Source organism: Myodes glareolus, chromosome 6, assembly GCF_982192425.1.
Source record: "Myodes glareolus chromosome 6, mMyoGla1.1, whole genome shotgun sequence".
Taxonomy (NCBI): Eukaryota; Metazoa; Chordata; class Mammalia; order Rodentia; family Cricetidae; genus Myodes; species Myodes glareolus.
In genome coordinates this window covers 41,813,646-41,837,816 of record NC_142031.1, presented here as the reverse complement: position 1 = coordinate 41,837,816, position 24,171 = coordinate 41,813,646, and the positions used below count along the sequence as shown (strand labels likewise).

General features: G+C 36.1%; 3 protein-coding genes across 3 annotated transcripts; all 3 read left to right on the top strand.

Annotated features, from left to right (window-relative positions):
- The first annotated feature begins 1,103 nt into the window (after nucleotides 1-1,103).
- Nucleotides 1,104-2,039, top strand: LOC148121735 (olfactory receptor 5L1-like). Its single transcript, XM_087907550.1, has one exon. The coding sequence runs from the start codon at nucleotides 1,104-1,106 to the stop codon at nucleotides 2,037-2,039; it is 936 nt and encodes a 311-aa protein (XP_087763676.1).
- A 10,145-nt stretch (nucleotides 2,040-12,184) lies between these two features.
- LOC146894211 (olfactory receptor 5L1-like) lies at nucleotides 12,185-13,147 on the top strand. Its single transcript, XM_085691302.2, has one exon. The coding sequence runs from the start codon at nucleotides 12,203-12,205 to the stop codon at nucleotides 13,145-13,147; it is 945 nt and encodes a 314-aa protein (XP_085547428.2). The 5' UTR covers nucleotides 12,185-12,202.
- A 7,589-nt stretch (nucleotides 13,148-20,736) lies between these two features.
- LOC125409535 (olfactory receptor 5L1-like) lies at nucleotides 20,737-21,708 on the top strand. The gene has a single exon (XM_048448717.2). It carries the CDS (start codon nucleotides 20,737-20,739, stop codon nucleotides 21,706-21,708), a length of 972 nt encoding a protein of 323 aa, XP_048304674.2.
- The last annotated feature ends 2,463 nt before the right edge of the window (nucleotides 21,709-24,171 follow it).

The following is a 24,171-nucleotide window of genomic DNA, read 5'->3' as shown; positions in this document are numbered from 1 at the left end:
AAGGGACTTTCTACATATTTAAACTTCAAGTTTTTAAATTAATCCCAAGTTCCTTCACAGCTAAAGCCTGCAAATTTTCTTTAGAATCTGATCATGCTATGGATCCATTATAAATCATAATATGAATAAAATTATTTATGTTCAAAAGTAAAACCAAATCATGTAGTTTACTTGTACAGTGTTTGTGCTATATCCATTATGTTTTTAATTTCCTTTTCCATTCTCTCCCTCTCTGTGCAATTAACTTAAACAAGTTTATCAAATTAAGTGATATAATTTTTTCATATCTAACTATTTTTTTCTAATCACCCTCAACTTTCCACTTGATTTATAAATTAGCATAAATAACTTACATTTATCAATAGCCAATTGTCTTAATGACATGCTCTGTATCTTTAATTAATTTTCCCAAGACACTTAATGCAACATATTTGTTTTTAAAGATATCTAATTAAAAAGCTGAGGAGTCAAGCATATAAAAAGGAAGTTTGCATACAAGAACATTTATTCTATGAATCATAGCTTGAAACAAATGTTAAAATTAACCAAATTAGTCTGATTAGCTCACAAAAACAATTGATAATGTAGAAACTAAACCTGTTCTTTTATTTTAAAACAGCTTAAGAGAGCTAATAACTCATGACATCAGTTATTTAAATTTTTCTGGAGATAGTGGAGGCTAGCTCCAAACATAGAAGTCATTTTCCAGGGTTCTAGTATCTAAAAGATTGGCTGATGAGAATTCTTGGTGAATGGAACTTGAAGTTTAGAAATAAATGAGTGAACTAACAAGCAATAATTAATGTTTCTTCTTAATTTAAGGGCATAATGACAATATTAAAAAAACTTAATAAGATAATCAAGTACAATGCACAGATTATCATTTTGCTGTGATTCCTGAATTAAACTGTTGACTTTAAGTACTTCTATTATAAAGGCCTTAGTCAAGAAAATACAGATAAATATTTTCTTATATCTTTACAGATATTTAATACAACTCTGCTTTCAGAATTGGTTTCTAGGAGAGAAGTTAAACTACATCTTAAAGCACACATAAAGAATAATATAGTTTTTTTTTCTCCAACCACTTTTGAATGGAGCACATGGTTGAGGGTAACTGCACCTCTGTGGCACAATTCATTCTCCAGGGATTGTCAGATGTCCCTGAGGTGAGTGTTGTCCTCTCTTTGGTGTTTCTTCTCATTTATGGGGTGACTGTCTTGGCCAACCTGGGCATGACTGCCCTGATTCAGGTCAGCTCCCAACTGCACACCCCCATGTACTTCTTCCTCAGCCACCTGTCCTTTGTGGATTTCTGCTACTCCTCCACCATTGTGCCTAAAATGCTGGCTAACATCTTCAATAAGGACAAAGCCATATCGTTCCTGGCATGTATGGTTCAATTCTATCTGTTTTGCACGTGTGTGATCACTGAAATCTTCCTATTAACTGTGATGGCCTATGATCGCTTTGTGGCCATTTGTAATCCACTACTGTACATGGTCATCATGTCCCCAAAGCTCCGCATGGTGCTGGTGTCTGGCTGCTACCTCTGTGCAACAGCGTGTTCTTTGATTCACTTGTGCTTAGCCCTTCAGATTCCATCATTTAGATCAAATGTGATCAACCACTTCTTCTGTGATCTGCCTCCTCTCTTAAGTCTGGCTTGTTCTGATGTCACTGTTAATAAGGTGCTGCTGTTTGTTGTAGCCACCTTCAATGAGAGCTTTAGTATCGTGATTGTCTTCACCTCCTACTTGTTTATCCTCATCACCATCCTGAGAATGCGTTCTGCGGAGGGGAGGCACAAAGCCTTCTCTACCTGTGCTTCTCATCTCACAGCCATAATTGTTTTCCATGGAACAATTCTATCCATTTATTGTTCTTCCACTTCAGAAAACAGTGGGGATGCCGACAAAGTGGCCACAGTGTTCTACACTGTAGTGATTCCCATGCTGAATCCGTTGATCTACAGCCTGCGGAACAAGGATGTGAAATGTGCTCTCAGGAAAGTTGTAAGCTCTATGATATTTTACTAATGAATGTTGTATTGTTAGTGTGCAGAATTTTATGGTAGATGCTGGCTGAAGGATTGATAGATGAAACAAGGTGTGTTTCAAAGAAAAGTAAGGAGCAAGGCAGTTCAGAGTATCTCTTTTTGTTTTGCTGAGTTTTACGACTCTTTAATTTATAAGCATAGCATTTATAAGATTCCATGATTAAAAGCTAATTTAATCATTTCACTATATCAGTTAGTTATGAGTTTGCCCTATATAGGCAAACATCCTTCATTTTGTCCAAATTTGGTCTTCCAAAATCTAAAAAGAAGAATTTGGAGAGTTTTCAATTTTATTTTGTATCTATAATGGACATTATGATTCATTTTAAAATAGAATGTCTGTAATTCATGCAAATCCTTAAACTAAGAATCCTGCATATACAGAGTGAGAAGACAGGTATTTGCTCAAAATTTTATTTATTTTGTTATTCCATGCTCATTGCTTTCTTTATTTTTCTTTTTGTAATGCTGCTATTGTATCCAGTGCTTTATGACTATTGAATAAATTGTTTTAGTAACTATTGAGTAATGAAAATAATATTAAAATGCAGAGAGTAGGTCTTTTTGTGATAAGTGCATATGAGAGTAGCGTCCACAGAGGGTAGAACAGTCCTTGTGTCTTCCTGAGCTGGAATTCTCTTCTCCTCTAAGTCATTTGGTGTGAGTCCTGTGGAAGAGGAAAAAGTCATCATAACTACGGATCAATCTTACCAGCCCCTTTACTAAACATAAAGCATGCCTATAAAATTATGATTTACTAGAAAATAAACCTCTTCATCTTTTTTTTATTTCTGTCTAAAGATTACTGTCTTTGTAGACAGAATTTCTGAAATATATGTTCTCTCAATTTAAAATCATTCTAACTCTGTTACTGATGAGATATTTGCAGTCACTCTGCTTATGCTGTCTGCCTATATACAGAAATATACTCTTCATTTCATTCAAGTTGTACTTTGTTGATTCCATACATGTATATATTGCCTTATCATTGCTGTCTATCCATTCTCTGAGTCCCTTGAACCTAATACTCTCTTCTTCTTGCTGTATGTCTCTTTCCCATATTTATGATTTTCATCTTTTCTTTTGTGACTCATGAAGTTCAGTCAGGGCCATCTGTGTGATCATTCATTTGAGAAGATCCGCTGGAGCATGATGCCTCATTTGCAGCTTTGAACCTGAAGACAGTATAACTACTTCCTCCATAGTCTATCCATTGCCCGTAGGTCAACTAACATATCTCTCTTAACCATGCACTGTCTTTCATTTCCCAAATTTTAGTTTTCTTGACATACATTTTCAGTTCTTCCTATAATGTTAACACTTTTGTAATATAACTTAGTGTTGCTTCAAATTGTAAAGTACATTCAGTTGTTGATAGAAGACTCTCTTTTCTATCTATGATATCATAAAAGCAATGAGCTAGATTTTAGGGAAGCCAGGTTGGTGTCTTGACTCTGATCTTAGGCTTATATTTTTCCAAGTTGTAGTAACCAAGATGAGAATCCGTGACTCAAATGATCCTGGTGAACCGACAGAATGCAAGGGTTGATTTAGAACCTGAAACTAAATGAAATGATAATCTAAAAGGCTCAATTATAAGGTTTCAGATTTGATATTTATATTTAGATTTATTTTTATGTGTTGACTTAAAATAATACCTTTACGATATACTTAGCCAAGAAAACGATAAAGAAATATTTTACCAATACCACCAATTCTGGTTTTAAAATCACCTCATGAAAATATATGAGATGTTTAAAGAATGAAAGAAACTTTAAAAGAATTAAATACAAACCCAGAAAAAACAACCAATTCAAGGAAATAAATTCCTTTTAAAAGAAAGGAAGGAAGAGAGAGAGGTGGGGAGAGGGATACATGAATGGAGGGACAGAGGGAGGAAGGAAAGAAGAGTTGGAAGAAACTGCTCAAGATCTGAAAATGGAAATATAGAAACAGAAGTAATAATGGAAACACAAACTGAGAGCCATCTAGAAATGGAGATTGTGTAAGTGAACATGAATTACAGTCTCAAGTATCACCAACAATGTAAGTGATGGAAGAGAAAATTTCAAAGAAAGGCAGACCTTTTACAATTACACCTGACATCTCAATGAAGACTTTAAAAGCCAGAAGGGCCTGGATATTGTTTTGCAGATGCCAATAGAACACAGAAGACAGGCCAAACTGTTTTACCCCGTAAAGCATTCGATCACCACAGAGGGAGAAAACAAGATATTTCTTCATAAAGTCAAATTAAAACAATATCTGTCCATGAATCCATTCATACCAAAGGTACGAGGAGAAAAACTCCATTCCACAGAGTTCAACTATAGCCACAAAAATGCGGGCATTAAATTATTTCAAGCCAGAAAAAACCATTAAAAGAAAATACATATACATACTATCACTACAACCTACAAAACATAACAGAGAATTTGACTATCATTGCTCATTGTTATCTTTCAATATCAATGGACTCAGTTCCTCAATAAAAAGTCACAGACTAACAGAGTGGATGCTAAAACAGAATCTGTCCTCCTATTGCATAAAAGAAATACATATCAGCATCAAAACAGACATTTCCTTTGACTAAGAAAGAATCTCTTGTAGCCATTTTAGTATATAACATAATAAACTTCGAAGATAATCATACTCATCAAAGGAAAAGTCAATAAACATGATTTATAAATTCTGAACATCCATCCCCAAACAAGGGCATACAAATTTATATTAAATCGCACATTGATAGTGGCATATTTCAACACCCCACAGTTACCAATGGGTAGGTCATCCAGACAAAAACTAAACAGAGAAATATTGCAGCTAACATACATTGTGAATCAAATGGTGCTAAGAAATATCTACAGAATATTTCACCTAAACATAAAATATACATTTTTTTTTATCAGCTGACAAAACTTTTCTAAAATTGACCTCATACTTAGTCACAGAACAAGTTTCAAAAAATGCAAGAAATTTAAATTGCCCCTTACATCCTATCAGATGATCTTGGATTAAAGATTGATCTTAAAACAATAGAACTCCTACAAACTCATGTAAATGGGACAACTCCCTACTGAACAAATACTGTGTAAAAGCAGAAATAAAGAAAGAAATTAAAGACTACTTACAATTCATTGAAAATGAAAGGAAAACATACCAGATTTCTGGGACACAGTGAAAGCAGTGTTAAACAGATTGTTTGCCACGAGCAAAGATCTCTTCTGGTTGTAGTTAAGCCATCGTAGTTCACAAGTTATGTAAGCTACTCACCAGAAACCTCTGCAGGGAAAATTCCGGGCCCAGGAAATAACCCAGCATTTCCTTATCTCTGCATCCTCCTGTTAATTATCATTTAGAGACCCTCAGTATTTCCTTACCTCTTCCTATCAGCTAGGGATGTCTACATGTCTGACATTCCAGTTAGAACAATTGCATAGCAACCTCCCCACCCCCTGCCCTTTTGATATATAATATTCCTGAGAAAAAAAATAAAATTTGCAGCTTGATCAGAATACAGACTTGCTGTCCTTTTTCTTGTGTCTTTTGTCCCGCCATTTCTCTCCTCCAGAGTCTGGGTACCCGTTTCGTGTCCCGCTTGTTAGGACAATTGTTCATAGAGCTAAAACCTTCATAAAGAAATCGGAGGGATCTCATAATAGCAACTTAAAAGCATACTTGGGCGATCTGCTTCACACTGAAGCCCGAACAAAGGAGACCTGGAAGACCACTCCCACAGTGAAAGCTTCCTCCAACAAGACTACACCTCCAGTAGTGTCACTTTCTTTGGAGGCCATTGATGTGGAATTCCTATTATATATTCACACTATATGCTGTGAATATGTTTTGTTAACATTGATTAATAAAGAATCTGCTTTGGGCCTCTGGCAGGGCAGACTAGTGTAAGGTGGGAATTCCAAGCAGAGATAGAGGAGAAAAGAAGGTGAAGTCTGGGAGATGCCAACTCGTCACTGCACGAGACAGATACTGTCCAGAGCCTTGCTGTAGGTATGCCACAACCACCTGGCAATACACAGATTAATAGAAATGGCCTAACTGCCGAGCAGTGGTAGTGCAGACAGATCTCTGAGAGTTCGAGGTCAACCTGGTCTACAAGAGTTATTTTCAGGACAGGCTCCAAAGCTACAGAGAAAACCTGCCTTGAATAACAAACAATCAATAAACAAACAAACAAACAAACAAATGAAAAAACAAGAAGAGGGTTCATTTAAGATATAAGAGTTATTCGGAGCTGGGCGGTGGTGTTGTTCTCCTTTAATCTCAGCACTCGGGAGGCAGGGGCAGGCAGATCTATGTGAGTTTGAGGCCAGCCTGGTCTACAAGAGCTACTTCCAGGACTGGCTCCAAAACTACAAAAAAACCCTGTCTCAAAAAGAAAAAAAAAAGAGTTATTCAGGAATGCATCTAACCTACTGGCCAAGCAGTGTTGTAATTACTAATTTCTGTGTGATTATTTTGGGTCTGGGCAGGGGGAATGAATAAGCAGTGTCTACTTACAAGCCATTTTCTTTCAAACCACCACAGACTTGCATGACAAGAACTTGAAGTCTTTGAAAAGAAATTGGAGAAGATATTAGAAGTGGAAACATCCCCCACATTCATGGATAGGTAGGATTAACATAGTAAAATGTGCCATCTGCAGATTCAATGACATTCCCATCAAAATTCCAACATAGTTCTTTAAAGACCTTGAAAAGAAATTGAAAGAAAAATACTCACCTTCATATAGAAAAATAACAAATACAGAATAACTTTAGTAATCATATAGAATAAAAGAACTTTCAGAGTTACCACCATCTAGGATTTCAAATTGTACTACAGAAATATAGTAATAAAAATGACAGGTTGTTCAATGATATTGAATGGAAGACTCAGACAGAAATTCACATATCTATGAATATATGATTTTGACAAAGTCAGAAATATACAATGGGAAGTAGATAATATCTTCAACAAATAGTGTCATTCTAACTAAATGCTGCCATGTGTAAGACTGCAACTCAATTTAAAATCTATCATCCTGCACAAAACTAAAGTCCCAGTGGATCAAAGACCTTAACTTAAAGCCAGATACACTGAAATTAATATAAGAGAAAGTAGAGAATAGCCTTGAATGCACTGGCACAGGAAACAACTTCCTGAACAGAACAGCATTAGTGCAGAAACTAGGATCAAAAATTAACAAATGGCATCACATGAAATTGAAAAGCATCTGTACGGAAAAGGACACTATCAAGACAAAATAACAACCTACAGAATGGGAAAAAAATTTACAAACCTCACATCAAACAGAGGGCTGATTTAGAAAAATATATAAAGAACTAAAGAAACTAGACATAGAAAAATAAATAATCCAATTAAAAAAAGAGAGACTAAAAAGAGAAGTCTCAAATGTTTGAGAGAAAGAAGAAATATTCAATATACTTAGCCATCAGAGAAAAGAAATTCAAAACTACTTTGAGATTCCATTCATCTCACATCTGCTTGAAAGGCCAGGATCCAGCAGTTAGATACATCAGAGATCTAAGATAGAATGAAATGTGAACAGAAAAAGATCAAATAAATGACTCCTAATGGTATTCTCTTATATTCATAGATTTGTGCCTATCCAAACCATCATTCTGATGAGGCTTCATCCAGCAACTAATAGAAAGAGATACAGAGACTCACAGCCAAATATTAGGCAGCGCTCTTACAATCTTGTGAAAGATGGGGAGGAAGGATTATAGAAAACAGAGGGTCAAGAACATCTTAAATTCCAAAGAATCAACTAACCTGTGTTCATAGGAAACCACAGAGTCTGAACCAATAACCAGGGAGCCTGTATGGTAATGACATAGGCATTCTGTATATATGCTACTGCTGTGTAACTTGGTCTTTTTGTAGAAATCCTGGCAGTGAAAGCAGGGGTTGTCTCTGACTCTTATGTCTGCTATGGAGACATTTTTCCTAATACTGGGTTGCCTTGTTTAGCCTTAATACTAGGGGAGGTGTCTAGTCTTTCTTTTTTTTTTCAAGTTTTATTATTATTATTATTATTACTATTATTAATAATAATAATTTTCACCTCTTCCCCTCCTCCCATTTCCCTACCCCTTCCTTCATTCCCCCTCCCCTTCCCTCTCCAGCCCAAAGAGCAGTCAGGGTTCCCTGCCCTGTGGGAAGTCCAAGGTCCTCCCCGCTCCATCCAGTTCTAGGAAGGTGAGCATCCAAACAGACTAGGTTCTCACAAAGCCAGTACATGCAGTAGAATCAAAACCCAGTGCCATTATCCTTGGCTTCTCAGTCAGCCCTCCTTGTCAGCCATGTTCAGAGAGTCCATTTTTATCACATGCTCCATCAGTCCCAGTTCAGCTGGCCTTGGTGAGTTCCTGTAAGATCAGCCCCGCCGTCTCAGGTGGTGACCGCACCCCTCGCGGTCCTGACTTCCTTGCTCATGTTCTCTCTCCTGCTGCTCCTCATAAGGACCTTGGGAGCTAAGTCCAGTGCTCCAACGTGGATCTCTGTCTCTATCTCCATCCATCGCCAGATGAGGGTTCTGTGTTATGTTTGGTTGATATCCATGGGAGGCCCACTCTATTCTGGAGAGAAAAGGAGGAGTGGGTTGGTAACAGAGGGAATATGAGGGTAGGCACTGGGTAGAGAAGAGGGAGAACTAAAATAGGGATGTAAAATAATAATAATAATAAATAAAATTTGTCTGATATATCTGATTCATTGTAGAGTTTAATTATAGTGATCAAGTAATTTTAATTGAGAATAAAAATTATGATGGATTTATAATTTTGTTGGAACACCCTGCATTTAAAGTTCATCATGTCCATTCAGCTCTCTGAACTTGGTGTAATATGGAGAACTCCCTTTACAGCATGATTCCATTTCCACCTTACTTGGATAGAGTCTCTGGGATCACGTGCCTGACTTTACTTAGAGCATGAGCTTGCATTAAAACCTTCCTGCAAATGCTGTTTGACTTAACACACAAGCCTCTTCCTTTTTCCCATGCTATGGAATGTGAATGGATTCACCAAGTTCTCTTGTCCTCAATCAAATCTGCATATGTAAATTTGGTACATTCCCTTCCTTGTTAGCTTCCCTTCCCCCCTGACCTGAACCATAGGAACCTGCCTCCTGGCTTCATTAAACTGAGCTATCTTACTGAGACTGGCACCTGGAAGTTCTTTCTGTCATGCTCACTGTTATCTGAACCCTGCTTGACTTTGCTGTTCTATCTTCCTGGGCCTGATGCCAGCAAACATAGAGGAAGAAAGAGAACCATATTATTTATTAGTAATCTTTATTTCAAAGTAAAGAACAGATTTATGTCTTTTGTAGGAAGATAGATCTACCTGGAGATCATGTTAATGAAATAAATCAGAGTTACAAAAAAATGGATTTTTCTCTTATATGCAAGACTTGGATTTCAGTATTTATATTTGTGCTTATATATTGACTTATATTTTATGAACCAATATGATAGGATTGAACAGGTTGAACATGGTCAGAATCAAATAAGCATAATAGAATACATACTATAAAAAGTTGAAGATGGGGCATTCTGAGAAGAAGGGAACCACTGTGTATAGACATTTAAAAGAATAAAATCAGTAAAGAAAACATATCTATGATCAAATAACATAACAAAACAAACTACTTTGTGTGCTCATTAACATACAGCAATATAAAAGATAAAATTAACCTACGATATAGTTACAGCCAAAAAAGATAACAAGAAGACATGATAATAAATTTAGTGTAGCATAGTGCAATAAATCCAAGAGTTAAAAAGAGATTAAGTAAATTTCTAAGAATATGATTTCAGGACTATACACTGGAGTACAGTTAACAGTACATCAAAATTGGCTCATTACTAGTGGTCAACTTAAAGACGCACAAACACAAGGGATTAGGAATGCAGAAGATAGCAAAAAGTGGATAGAAAAGGTATAAAATACTTAGTCACAACTATTCATTAAATTCATGTCTATTTTAAATAATAAACACTATCAAAAAGAAAACCCATAGCAAAAATATAATAATGTGTCATGTTTATATTAAGTTGATGAGTAATGGTTTTAAAGGAAATGCCAAGTAGTTTTAAAAGATGAACCCAAATCCAATAACAGGTCATATATCTTTGGGTCTAAATTAAATGGAGATCCCTAAAACCACTTATGTGAGGCATCTGCCAGGATGCTGTAAATCATCTGCCTGTTTTAGTCACCTGATCTGTAAAAGTGTCAAAGAAATACTGACCACATTCAATTTTATAAACTTGGATTATGACAGTAGTTATTATAAGTGTATCACTTGGAGTGTAGGGGAACCCAGCAGTATTCGTCATGTCTCTCTCTTCTTGGGGAAACTCAATGGTGACTTCTAACCCTTCATTGTTTCTGTCCTGGGCTGTAGAAATAAGAAAAACATCTCTTATGCCACCTATTTACATATTACGCAGAGGTAATGCCCAGTAGTATCATACATTGTTCATCAAGAAGCTTGAATTAAATATTGTTAACTTATGATACACTGAATCACACTGATTAATTTTATAACTCATTATACTAATAATTGAATCTCAAGAGGCAGTAATTTCCTTGCTGTTACAATGATATCCCACAGAGATTGGTGCTTGTTTTCAGAAGCTTAGGACCATAGGCTTTAGGGATACACACACATAAAGAAGATAGCATTTTCTGTAGTGATAACATCAGGAGCAGAGGGTAGCATGTGATGTTTGCTTGACAGGTTGGTTGGTTGGTTGGTTGGATCTGCATAGATACATTATTTTGTGGTGGAATACACTAAAATAATAGATTCTTTCAGTTCAAGGTTTGGATTTTCCCCTATTGAATAATACTTGCTTTAGAGTCTGGTTATGCTATAAATTCTTTGTTAAACAGAATAAGAATAAAATTATTCAAGTAGAATGGAAAAGCAAAACATGCAGTTTATTTTCATCCTATAATTATCATGTTTTGAACTTATTATTTTTTCTTGTATTTTGTGAGATCAAATTATAAAAGAATATAAAATCAAGTAATGTATTTTTCATAACTGTTAATGAAATTTCTGAATCACCCTCAATTGTCCACTTGATTTATAAACTTCTTTGTTGTTGTTTTGGGGTTGTTTTTGTTTTGGGTTTTTTGTTGTTGTTGTTTGGTTGGTTTGGTTTGGTTTGGTTCTAGTTTTGTGAAACAGGGTTTCTCTGTGTAACTGCCGTGACTATCTGGTAACTCATACTGTAGATTAGACTAACATAGAGACCCTCCTGTCTGCTCCCGAGTGCTGGAAATAGAGGTATGAACCACCACTGCCCAACTGATTTATATGCTTTAGCACATTAAATAATTTATAATTATCAGTAGGCAGTCTTCTTAAAGATTTTTGGTCAATGTCTTGATTAGAAATTATCTTTGAATTTCCCAAGAGATTCAAACCAATATATTTTAAAAGTTGCTAAATATACATATATGTTTAAGCTGAAGACCCATGAATAGAAGGTGGAAAATAGCACTCAAAGGTGTTTATTTACTGAAGCATGACTGGAAATAAGTCTTAAAATTACCTAAATCGGTGTGATTATTTCACAGTTGTAAATGATAGTATAGAAACTAACTTCATTCTCCCAATTTTAAAATACCTTACACAAGCAAATAACTCATCACATCAGCCATATAAGTTTCTCTGGAGAAGGTAATGGACACCTCTAAACTTAGAAGTCAATTCCAGGACCTTAATATTTAGAAGATATGAGTCTCATTATCCAGATGAGACTTCTGGGTGGATGGAATATGAATTTTAGAGATCGGTTAGTTAACTAAATAAGTAATGCTTAAAACTTTTTTCTATAAAGTCATAATTATGAAAGAAAGTAAAACTATTACATACAATGCACAGATTTTAATTTTGCTTTGATTGCTGAATTAAACTGTGGACTTTATGCATTTTCATTATCAAGGCCTTGGTCAAGGATAAATTCAGATAAACATTTTCTTATATCATTACAGATATTTACTACAACCCCACATTCAGAATCTGTTCCTAGGAGAGAGGCCAAGCTACATATTAAAGAACATGATAAAGAATAATGTAGTTCTTTTCTCCAACCACTTTTGAATGGAGCACATGGTTGAGGGTAACTGCACCTCTGTGGCACAATTCATTCTCCAGGGATTGTCAGATGTCCCTGAGGTGAGTGTTGTCCTCTCTTTGGTGTTTCTTCTCATTTATGGGGTGACTGTCTTGGCCAACCTGGGCATGACTGCCCTGATTCAGGTCAGCTCCCAACTGCACACCCCCATGTACTTCTTCCTCAGCCACCTGTCCTTTGTGGATTTCTGCTACTCCTCCACCATTGTGCCTAAAATGCTGGCTAACATCTTCAATAGAGACAAAGCCATATCGTTCTTGGCGTGTATGGTCCAATTCTTTCTGTTTTGCACATGTGTAGTCACTGAAGTCTTCCTGCTGGCTGTGATGGCCTATGATCGCTTTGTGGCCATTTGTAATCCACTACTGTACATGGTCATCATGTCCCCAAAGCTCTGCATGGTGCTGGTGTCTGGCTGCTACCTCTGTGCATCAGTGTGTTCTCTGATTCACTTGTGCTTAGCCCTTCAGATTCCATCATTTAGATCAAATGTGATCAACCACTTCTTCTGTGATCTGCCTCCTCTCTTAAGTCTGGCTTGTTCTGATGTCACTGTTAATAAGGTGCTGCTGTTTGTTGTAGCCACCTTCAATGAGAGCTTTAGTATTGTGATTATCTTCACCTCCTACTTGTTTATCCTCATCATCATCCTGAGAATGCGTTCTGCAGAGGGGAGACGCAAAGCCTTCTCTACCTGTGCCTCTCATCTCACAGTCATAATTGTCTTTCATGGAACGATTCTTTCCATCTATTGTCCATCCACTTCAGAAACCAGTGGGGATGCCGACAAAGTGGCCACAGTGTTCTACACTGTAGTGATTCCCATGCTGAATCCGTTGATCTACAGCCTGCGGAACAAGGATGTGAAATGTGCTCTCAGGAAAGTTGTAAACTCTAAGATATATTCCTAATGAACATTGTATTGTCAGTTTGCAGAATTCTATGGTAGATATTGGCAGAGGGATTAGTAGATGAAATATGGTTTTGCTACAAACTGAAGAAACAAGGCATTTCAGAGTGACTCTTTTTGTTTTGTGATTGTCTTTTTCCATTTTGTGACGCTTAAATTACAGGCAAACATTTAAAAATACCACAATTGCTTTTAGATTATTGGAAAATATACAGTCTTCTAAAGAAAATATTTTTGTACTATTGAATAATGCAAATTTATTTTCAATCTTATTGATCTGAAAAATAAGAAAGGCATTGTAATTTCCGAGTCATCTCAACAGCCTGTTTACAGGGCATTAAGCATGCATAAGAAATCTTAAATTCCTAGAAAATAATTGCTTCCAGCTCATTTTCATGTCATTTAAAATTTCATTGTCATTTTCATGTCAATTAAATACTGTCATTGTAGAGAAATTTACTTTTTTATATCTAATTTTGTTCATGCTCATGCTAACACTGCTACAGGTGAAATAATTGAAGTCACCTTAGTTCTTACTCTATTCTTATATACACATAAAGTTTTCATTTCATTAAAGTCGTTCTTTGTTGATTGCATACACAGAAACACACACACACACACACACACACACACATTGCTTTCTCATTACTGTCAACCCATTCGCTGCGAGCTCTTTGGCCCTTATACACCCTTCTTGCTGCATATCTCTTTCCCATGTTCATGATTTTTATCTTGTCCTTTGTGACTCACAAATTTCAGTCAGGGCCATCTATGTGATAATGGGTTTGAGACTATCCACTGGAGCATGATACTTCATTGGTGGCTTTGAACTTGAAGACAGTATCTTTACCCAGATATTGTCTATCTATAGTCATTCATAATCAATATATGGCCCATAATTCAACTCACACCTCTCATAATTGATGCAATGTCTTTCATTTCCCTAATTTTCATGTGTCTCAGCCACATTTATTTTCAATTCTGTCTATACCATTAATAGTTTTGTATTATACCTTAACATTTATTCCACTTTGTAAAGCACATTCAGTTGTTGATAGAAGACTTTCTCCTTGTATCTGTGATGTCACTAAAGCAATGGACTGGAGTTTAGGGAAACTAGATTGGCGTCTTCATTCTGACTTTTATTTGCCATTTAATTCATTTTCATTCATTTGCTTTTGAAGGTTTGTACAAGCACCTAAATAAATGCTTCTAAATACATATGACAGAAAACATACACTGTTTATCTTTTTGAGATTGATTTAATACTCTCGTAATATGATTACATGAATTTCTTACAAATGGCCTATTACATGAATTCCACTGCATATAACATATCATTTTTATACCTTTCTCAGTTTCTGAATACCTATGCTATTTCCATGTTTATTCTATTGTGATTAGTGCTACAATAAATGACTTTTAAAACTGTTGTTAAATTAATTTTTCTTGCTATTGTGGAAAACCCCCGGGAAATGCTCTTTGTAGAACTTTCCAACCACTACTTCAGCCCAATGAATTGAAGATTTTCTCAGCAAACAAAATGAAATTCAGCCCATGTCTTAGTGGCTTCAAGTGTAGAATGCAGGAAAGACATTTACCTGTTTGCACCCCAACAAGTGTGCCTTGTATTCCTTATGCCTGGACATACAGCATAGAGTTATTTCTCTAACATTTCTCTAAGTTTATCCTTTGTTGGTTTAAGATGCTTAAGTAATATATGATTCAGAGGAAGAAAGTCTACATAGGAAAATTATGTGATCAAGCTTCTGCTTTCTCCAGAATACCATTAATTAAAATACCTTATTTTCTCCAAAATTATCTTTCTGAGGTGACAAAATGCAAAGTATAGTTTAGAATGTGAGAGAAGACAGAAGGGAGGCATAAAAGACTCAACTGTAATGGTTCAGATTAGATATGTTGATATTTATTTTTGTGGATTAGCTTAAAGTAATGTATTCAAAGCATATAATTGGCCATAAAACTATAAAGAATTTTTTTTCTTTAGTACAATTCCATGTTATAAGATTACCTTATCTTGACTAATATGAGATGATAGTCCAATATCAACCAGATATTTAGGGAATTAAAGAAATTTTAAAAGAATGAAATGCAACCTATTAACTTTCAATGATACTTTTGACTACTTTAAGTGAGGCTCCTATAAAAACACTATGAGCCTCCTTCCATGGGATGCTAATGGTTTTTAATGATTTAAAACTCATTCACCCTATTAATAAGATAATAAAAATGACATAATTTGATAAAACCCTTCAATGTTATGTATGATATATGCTTTTAAAAGGTATTATATACATATTTCTGAATTTTTGAAACTTAAGAAATACAAAGATGCCAGTAATTATTGTTCCATTGAAGCTTCTTCTAAAATTTTTATGCTTTTTGTATTCACAATTCAAATTACTGCTACTGTTTCCTGTTCTCTTATAAATTTTAATTAGATATTTTTGAGGTAATCATCAAATGAACATTTCCAATCATTGGGTCGTTCATAAAATTAAATATTTCTTTCTATGTAAAAGTTCAGTGTTTTGTTCGTGAGATTTCTAGAAATTTCAAGGAAAATTTATCTAGGAAACAAGTGAGGGGCTTATTAGTAGGGTCAATAGACTTAGACACAAGAACAACTTCTTAATATTTTAACACTTTATTTGAAAATATATCCAGTTAAATGAATGTCATTTAATCTTTATAAAAGTAAAAATTCAGTTCAGATGATGTTTTTTTCCATGCACTATGCTACTTTAACTTTATTGCCCTTGCTGTGCGGCAGCTCCCTAACCCTGAACGGCTCCACAGAGAGTAAGTTTTAGTCTTCCAGGACATACAGCTTTAGTTCAACTTCATTACCTTTATGGCACAGATGTTAGTCTTTGCTTTACATAATGGATCCTTTTCCCTGGAGCTTAATTTACAGAATAAATTCTCTGCTTATGAGAAATGTTTAAAATCTCCTGTGCTTGGAAGAAACGTCTCAGGTTTGTTTAAAAACAGAAGGCCCTAGCTACCTGAATTTAGAAATGGACACATTTTATTGAAATTTTTATTTTAAAATGTACTTTGCTTACCTGTGTTCTAATGCAGGTTGCACATGAGAATGCTTCAACTTTACAACCGACAGGGGAAAGATACTTGGTGTTTTATGGAGAGACAGTTGATGATAAATGAGAATCGATTCTACTGATAGCAAACATTTTCAGCACGAAAAGTTTCAGACTACAGAAATGTAAGAAAGCCTTTCGCCTTTGTCTCTCTCTGTTTTCCTGTCTCTGTTTTTATTTCTCTCTCTCTCTCTCTCTCTCTCTCTCTCTCTCTCTCTCTGTGTGTGTGTGTGTGTGTGTGTTTTACTCTTTTTTTTTTTTATCAACTTACTTCATGAATTCTATAGCTTCGGGCAATGGATGAGCTTCTTTTTGCCATAGGAAATGCAAATCAGGGTGCTGAACTTCTCTATAAACTACTCATGCAGTTAGATCTTGTGAACTTTGTTTGTTTGGAAACAGATAAGTATTTTGTGATCAATTTAATTTGAATTTATCACAAAATAACTTTAAGTTATCAGCAGAAAACATCACAAATGTGATTTTTAAGATTTTTCAATCTCATCAAGAAAAGTTTTCCAGGCCAGGCAATGTGGCACACATCTCTAAACCCAGCACTCAGGAGGCAGAAGCAAGCAGATGACTGTGAGTTCGAGGCCAGCCTGGTCTACAAGAGCTAGTTTCAGGACAGGCTCCAAAGAAACAGAGAAACCCTGTATTGGAAAAACCAAATAATAATGATAATAATAATAATAATATAATAATAATATAAAACAATAAAAAGAAAACTTTTCTGATTTATTTTATATTTATTTTTCCATTCAAAAATTTTCACTCTCCCCCTCTTCCCCTTCCCCTCCCGCTCTCCCACTCCCCCTCCTCCCTCCCCCTCCAGTCTTAAGAGAAGTCAGGGTGCCCTGTCCTGTGGGAAGTCCAAGGCCCTCCCTTCTATTCAGGCCTAGGAAGGTGTGCACCCAAACAGACTAGAATCTCAAAAAGCTAGTACATGCAGTAGGAACAAGTCCCAGTACCATTATCAATGGCTTTTCAGTCATCCCCCATTGTCAGCCACATTCAGAAAGTTCAGTTTGATCACATGCTTGTTCAGTTTCAGTCCAGCTGGAGTTGGTGAGCTCCCAATAGATCAGTCACACAGTTTCAGTGGGTGGACCAACCCCTTGAGGTCCTGACTTTCTTTCTCATCTTCTCCCTCCTTCTGCACTTCAACTGGACCCTGGGAGCTCACTCTTGTGCTCTGATGCGGATCTCTGTCTCTATCTCCATCCATCGCCAGAGGAAGGATCTATGGTGATATTCGAGATATTCATCAGTGTTACCATGGGACAAGGCCAGTTCAGGCACCCTCTCCTCTGCTGCCCAAGAACCTAGCTGGGAACATCCCCATGGACACTTGGAATTCCCTCTGGAGCCAAGTCTCTTGCCAACCCTAAAACAGCTCCCTTAATTAAGATATCTTCTTCCCTGCTACTATATCGCCCTTCCTCCATTTCAACCCTCCCACTCCCCCCAAGCTCTCCCCACTCCTCCCCTTCTCCTTCTCTCTCCCCCTCTCCTCTTCTCCCCACCCCACCCTTATCCCCATCCCCATGCTCCCAACTTTTGCCTGGCTTCCAATTTCCAGGAGGATCTAAATCTGTTTTTCTTTGGGTTCACTTTATTATTTGGCTTCTCTAGGCTTGTGAACTATAGGCTCAATGTCCTTTGTTTATGGCTAGAGTCCACTAATGAGTGAGTACATACCAAATTCATCTTTTTGAGTCTGGGTTACCTCCCTCAGGATAGTGTTTTCTATTTTCATCCATTTGCATGTAGAATTCAAGATGTCATTGTTTTTACCGCTGAGTAGTACTCTAATGTGTATATGTTCCACACTTCCTTTATTCATTCTTCCATTTAGGGACATCTAGGTTGTTTCCAGGTTCTGGCTATTACAATTACTGCTGCTATGAACATAGTTGAACAAGAGTGGTATTGCGGGTGTGGCTATACTATTATCTGACTTTTTAAATTTTGATTTTATTGAGCTATACATTTTTCTCTGTTCTCCTCTCTACCCCTCCCCTCCCCTTCTCCCCTCTCCCATGGTTCCTATGCCTCCAATTTATTCAAGAGATCTCTTTTTCTACCACTATATAGATTAGATACATGTATGTCTCTCTTAGGGTCCTCATTGTTGTTGAGGTTCTCTGGAACTATGAATTGTAGGCTGGTTTTCTTTGTTTTATGTCTAAAAGCCACTTATGAGCGAATACATATGATAGTTGTGTTTCTGGGCCTGGGTTACCTCACTCAATATACTTTCTAGATCCATCCATTTGCCTGAAAATCTCAAGATATCATTTTTCTGCTGTGTAATACTCCATTGTGTAAATGTATCACATTTTCCTATTTATTTACATATTTAATGAATGTTTTAAAATTATTTTTGCTTTTGTTTGGGGGATTATAATTTAATTACATTTCTCCCTCTATATCATCTCATATACTTCTCCCAGCTCTCCTTCCATAGCCTCTATACTAATTATCATTACATACATATATGTATACACATTTATATTTCTAAGTATAACCTGTTCTGTCCATACAGAGTTACTTGTGTGCATGTTTTCCAGGCTAGTTGTTTAGCACCATGCAGCCAATTGATGAGCTCTTTCCTGGACAAGAGTACGTTTCCCACTCCAGCTTTAGTCAGTTTCTATAGTTAGGTCATTGAGTAGAGTTGAGGCCTGATGGGCTTTTCCTTGTTTGATTTAGCATGTTTGTTAGTGTCTTCCCTTCATTTCTTCCTTTCTTCCTTCCTTTGTTATTTAATTTTCATTTTATTTATTTTTTATTTTTTTTTTACACAAGGCTTTTTCGGTGTAGCCCCAACTGTTCTGGAACTTGCTTTGTAGATCAAACTGGCCTGAAACCCACAAAGATTCACCTTCCCTGTCTCCCAAGTGCTGGATTAAAGGTATGTATCCAAACCAGGCTTCTCCCTCTCTATTTCTCTCGCAGTTGACAAAGAAATGAAGACAACATGACATTAATTGGTTTCTATTTCACTAAACTTAGTTTAAGACAGAAGAAAATGCCAGTCTTTTGGTTTTTGTTTGAATTTTCCTCAGTTTTCCTTGTATTACTGAAAAAAAATATGCACGGCTCTCTTTTTTTTTTTTAATTTCAGAAAGTCAGAGAATAAAATAACCTCAACTGTGGGTTTGTGTTTTTACTGTCATAGGTTTTCACTCTTTTAAATCAGCCCCTTTCCCCTAAAACTTACTTAAGAAATCTAGAGAAGGGGGCTGGAGAGTCATTAAGTCATTAAGAGCATTGCCTGCTCTTCCAAAGTAATGAGGTCTGGTGCCCTCTTCTGGCCTGCAGGCATACACACAGACAGAATATTGTATAGATAATAAATAAATATTAAAAAAAAGAAATCTGGAGAAGTTGCCATTTACTTCTTTCTTAATTTACATAATTATATTTTAGGACACAAATGTGTTATAATTATTTCACATATATATGATATTATGTACATGTACATGTATATGTACATACATACCTACATTTATGTCCTTGCATGCTATAACTTTTTTATAGTTATTCATGTGTAAGATATAATTTGTAATGTACATGTTAATTTTTCAATGTTTATGTAATGACATACCATAATTTAACAACTCTTTCTTTTGACGGATTTTTTTGTATTTATAAATTAAAAGATTAGTAAATGGATTTTTGATAATTTTAATATGATTTTACATTATAGAACACTGAGATTATAATCTTCAGAATAATTTAAATTTTAGATTTTATGTTTTGTTATAATGGTATTTTTAGTAATTCTTTTTATTCATTTTCCCAAAAAACATTTGTCTCATATGTCTGAGTCATTATAGAGTTTGATTGTAGCAAACCAAGTAGCTTTAATTGAAAATAAAATTATTTTCAATCTATTATTTACTTTTCTAAATTTTACAATTAATTTTTAATATTAAAATTTCATATTTTTCCAAGGGATTATTTTCAGATGAAGTTTTATAGTGCCACCAAGTATAATTTTACCTAATTTTGCTTCATATTTCATACTCTTGACTGAGCGAAAGTGGTAAACCTGTGCTCATGACACAGCCAAAGTGAACCACGGACAGCAAGGCCAGAGGTTTAATAAAGTTTTTTGTGGTTAGATAAGTCCCATGATGTGTCATATTATAGCACTGAATGTGTTTAGGCAAAATCATACCACCATCCTCAGATATCAGTTTATCTATATTTATGTGACCATCCATGGCTTATAATGACAGGTATGAAAGGGATTTGCTGAGAATTGTTTTTGTGTGAATATGAACTGCCGAATATTCTGAAATGTTAATTACTCTGTTTTGATTGTACTCTAAACATATATTCTTGACATTAATGCTCTATTTTTTTCTGCAGTTAACATAAATCTCTCTTTTTTTTCTCTCTTTCTTTCTTTCTTTCTTTCTCCAGAAGTAGCACAGGGTTTTTCCTAAGCTGGCATATGGCAGTCATGGATGAAGAAAACTGCACCTCTGTGGCAGAGTTTATTCTCCTTGGCTTTTCTGATGTGCCCGAGCTGGCATTCTTTCTGTTTCTGGTGTTTCTTCTCATTTATGGAGTGACAGTCATAGCAAATTTGGGCATGACTGTGCTGATTAAAGTCAGCTCTCAGCTTCACACTCCTATGTATTTTTTCCTCAGCCACCTGTCCTTTGTGGATTTCTGCTATTCCTCCATCATTGTGCCAAAGGTGTTCACTAACATCATTAACAGGGAAAAAGTTATTTCTTACCTGGAATGCATGGTGCAATTTTATTTATTTTGTGCTTTTGCTGTCACGGAGGTCTTTCTATTGGCTGTGATGGCCTATGACCGCTTCGTGGCCATTTGTAACCCACTACTGTACATGGTGATCATGTCCCCAAAGCTCCGCATGGTGCTGGTGTCTGGCTGCTACCTCTATGCATCAGTTTGTTCTCTGATTCACCTCTGCTTAGCCCTTGACATCCCATCCTTTAAGTCAAATGTGATCAACCACTTCTTCTGTGATCTGCCTCCTCTCTTAAGTCTTGCTTGCTCAGATGTTACCAAGAATGAGTTATTCCTCTTCGTCATTGTCAACTTCAATGAGATTCTCACCATTGTAATCATCTTCATCTCCTATTTGTTAATTCTTGTTACCATCCTGAAGATGCGCTCTGCAGAGGGGAGACGCAAAGCCTTTTCTACCTGTGCCTCCCACCTCACGGTCATCATTGTCTTTCATGGAACAATCCTCTTTATTTATTGTCAGCCAAGCTCTGGCAATAGTGTAGATGTTGATAAAGTAACTACAGTTTTCTATACTGTGGTCATTCCCATGCTGAATCCCCTAATCTACAGTCTGAGGAATAAGGATGTGAAAGAAGCTCTCAGAAAAGTGTTAGGTTCTAAAAAGAATTCTCTCCTAGAATTTTTATTTCACAAAGTCTAAGGATCTATATTTAAGTCCCATGTATTGACAAATATTAATTGAATATGGAGCATAGAAAAAATAACTATTACACAAGAATATTTATTAATGACTCTTAGCATTCATATATCTTTTTGAATCTCTATTTCCAAAAGTAGGAATGAGGGTTTATAATGGTTTTATTTATGATTGTTTTTTAATTTGTAGCTTTTTAAGCCATTATGAGTTATAATAAGATACAAGCACTATTTTTTTAAATATTGCAAACCGTTATTACAGCATAATTTAAGGAATATATGATTCATTTAAAAATGACTTCCTGATATTTTACACTGAATAACAAACTTTGTCAAGCAACTTATACACAAGTATCTGGACTTTATACACTAGCATGTATCATATATACATTAGGCCTTCTGGTATTTCCTATACTCTTTGATATTCATATTAACATTTATTTACAAGAATTCAAGAAATATTAATTGCCTGTTATAACTCAAGAAGGTTTGGATCCATTTTGGTTTATAGTCCTTTGTGTTATTTTGCCTTTGTGTTTCTCTGTATTGGGCTTTACAATCATTGACCTGTCTCATTAATGTCTGCATTTATGACTTATCACAGCCTTTTTCCTACTATATCTGGAATCTAGTGAGAGCCAAGCATAGACTTCACTTCTAAGAACATTTCTAGTCTCTGTTAGTTCTTTGTGCATGTAGTTGACCTTAATAAAATATTCCTTTGCCACTCTTTTACAACTACTTAATCAATGTTCCTTCAGGCAGACTTGATTCATGTTTCACTTCTACAGTCCAGGATAATTTATATTGATTTTCACATCATGTTTACTTGTTCAAGTAAAACATTTTTTAAAATAATTATTTTATTTTTAAAAAAGAAAATAAACTATCTTTTTTTCATTTTACATACCAATCCCAGTTCCCACTTCCTCCCCTCCTCCTATTCAGTCCACCTATGCCTCCCAAATCCTCCTCCACTCCTCAGAGAGGGTAACACACATTGCTTTTGGGGAGGTTCAAAGCCCTCCCTACTAAATGTAGGCTTAACAAGGTATCTATCCAAAGAGAATGGGTTCCCAAAAAGCCAGTGCAAGCAGTAGGGATAAATCCTGGTGTTACTGTCGGTAGCTCTGCAGTCTTCTCCAGCCATACAACTGTCACCCACACTCAGAAGGTCTAGTTTGGTCTGATGTTGGTTCCTTCCCTCTTTGCTGGAGTTGGTGAACTCAGGTAAACTGCTTCAAAGAGTGTCCCCATCATGGTCTTAACCTCTTTACTGGAGAAACGGCTCAGTCATTGAAGCTAGGCTCACAATTAAAAATATAAAAACATCAATCCTATTATCTATAAAATGTTAGAATAAGGGTTAGACTATTTTTAAGAAAGCAAAAATTGGTGTTATGACCTTGACATTTAACTTCATAAGCAATATACTCCTTCAGTTCTTAATGTTCTCTATGTTAGCATTGGTTACTTCTGTTATCCTCATGGTTCCTCAGGACAGGGAAACAACCTCCATTGAGAGGTTTTCAGGCTGCTTGAACCCTTGAAAATACTCTGCATCAAAACAATATGGACTCTCAAAACAACATAGGCTATTTTTGTTGCCTTGATTTGCCTCTCAGTGACTTAAGGCTTGTTTCAGAAGACACTGATGTAGCACGAGTTCTAAGAGGGGAAAAGGCTGAGAGATCAGAGAGATGAAGAAGACAAACCATAGCCTCCTTACTGACTCAACGTCCCTGTTTCCTTCCACCTTATCACTTCCTCTCTCCCCCTAGCCATATCACTTCCAGTCTGTCTGCACAGACCTCCAGACTTCTATGTTTATCTAATGACCAGCTCTACCTTCAGATGTTCAGGCAAGCTTTATTTGTACAAACAAAATATCACTGCACACCTTGGACACAAGATCCAGAAGAATCTGGCTAGGTCTAACTGGAATAACAATATTTATGCTGGAAATCCTATCAATACACACACACACACACACACACACACACACACACACACACACACACACATATTCTAGCCATATTTACCTACTTTTGGGAACTAGGAGAATAAAAATTATCTGATGTATTTATATTCTTATTACATTTATCAATAAATATGAAGAATTTTTTTTAATACCTTTGGTACATATATAGTCAAATGACTAGTAGATTTGAGGTTAAGCACAATCACTTCCCTACTTTGGTGAATATAAAGCTCCAAAAAGAACAGAGATGTGGAAATTCAAAATAATGTTGTATTAAATAAAGTAAAAGTGGAGCAGTTCTTCCCAGAGAGGTGAGTGGGTGCTCACCGGGGCAGCCTGCCTGCCCACGAAGAGAGCACAGCCCCCCCCAGCTTCTGCAGCAGGGTCTTCGGTCTTCCAAGGGACCCCTCCCCTCCCCCCACTGCTGCGGGCCCTTTGTCTCCTGGGTCCTGGGAAGACCAGCTAGCCCTGTTGCCCTGCGGAGCA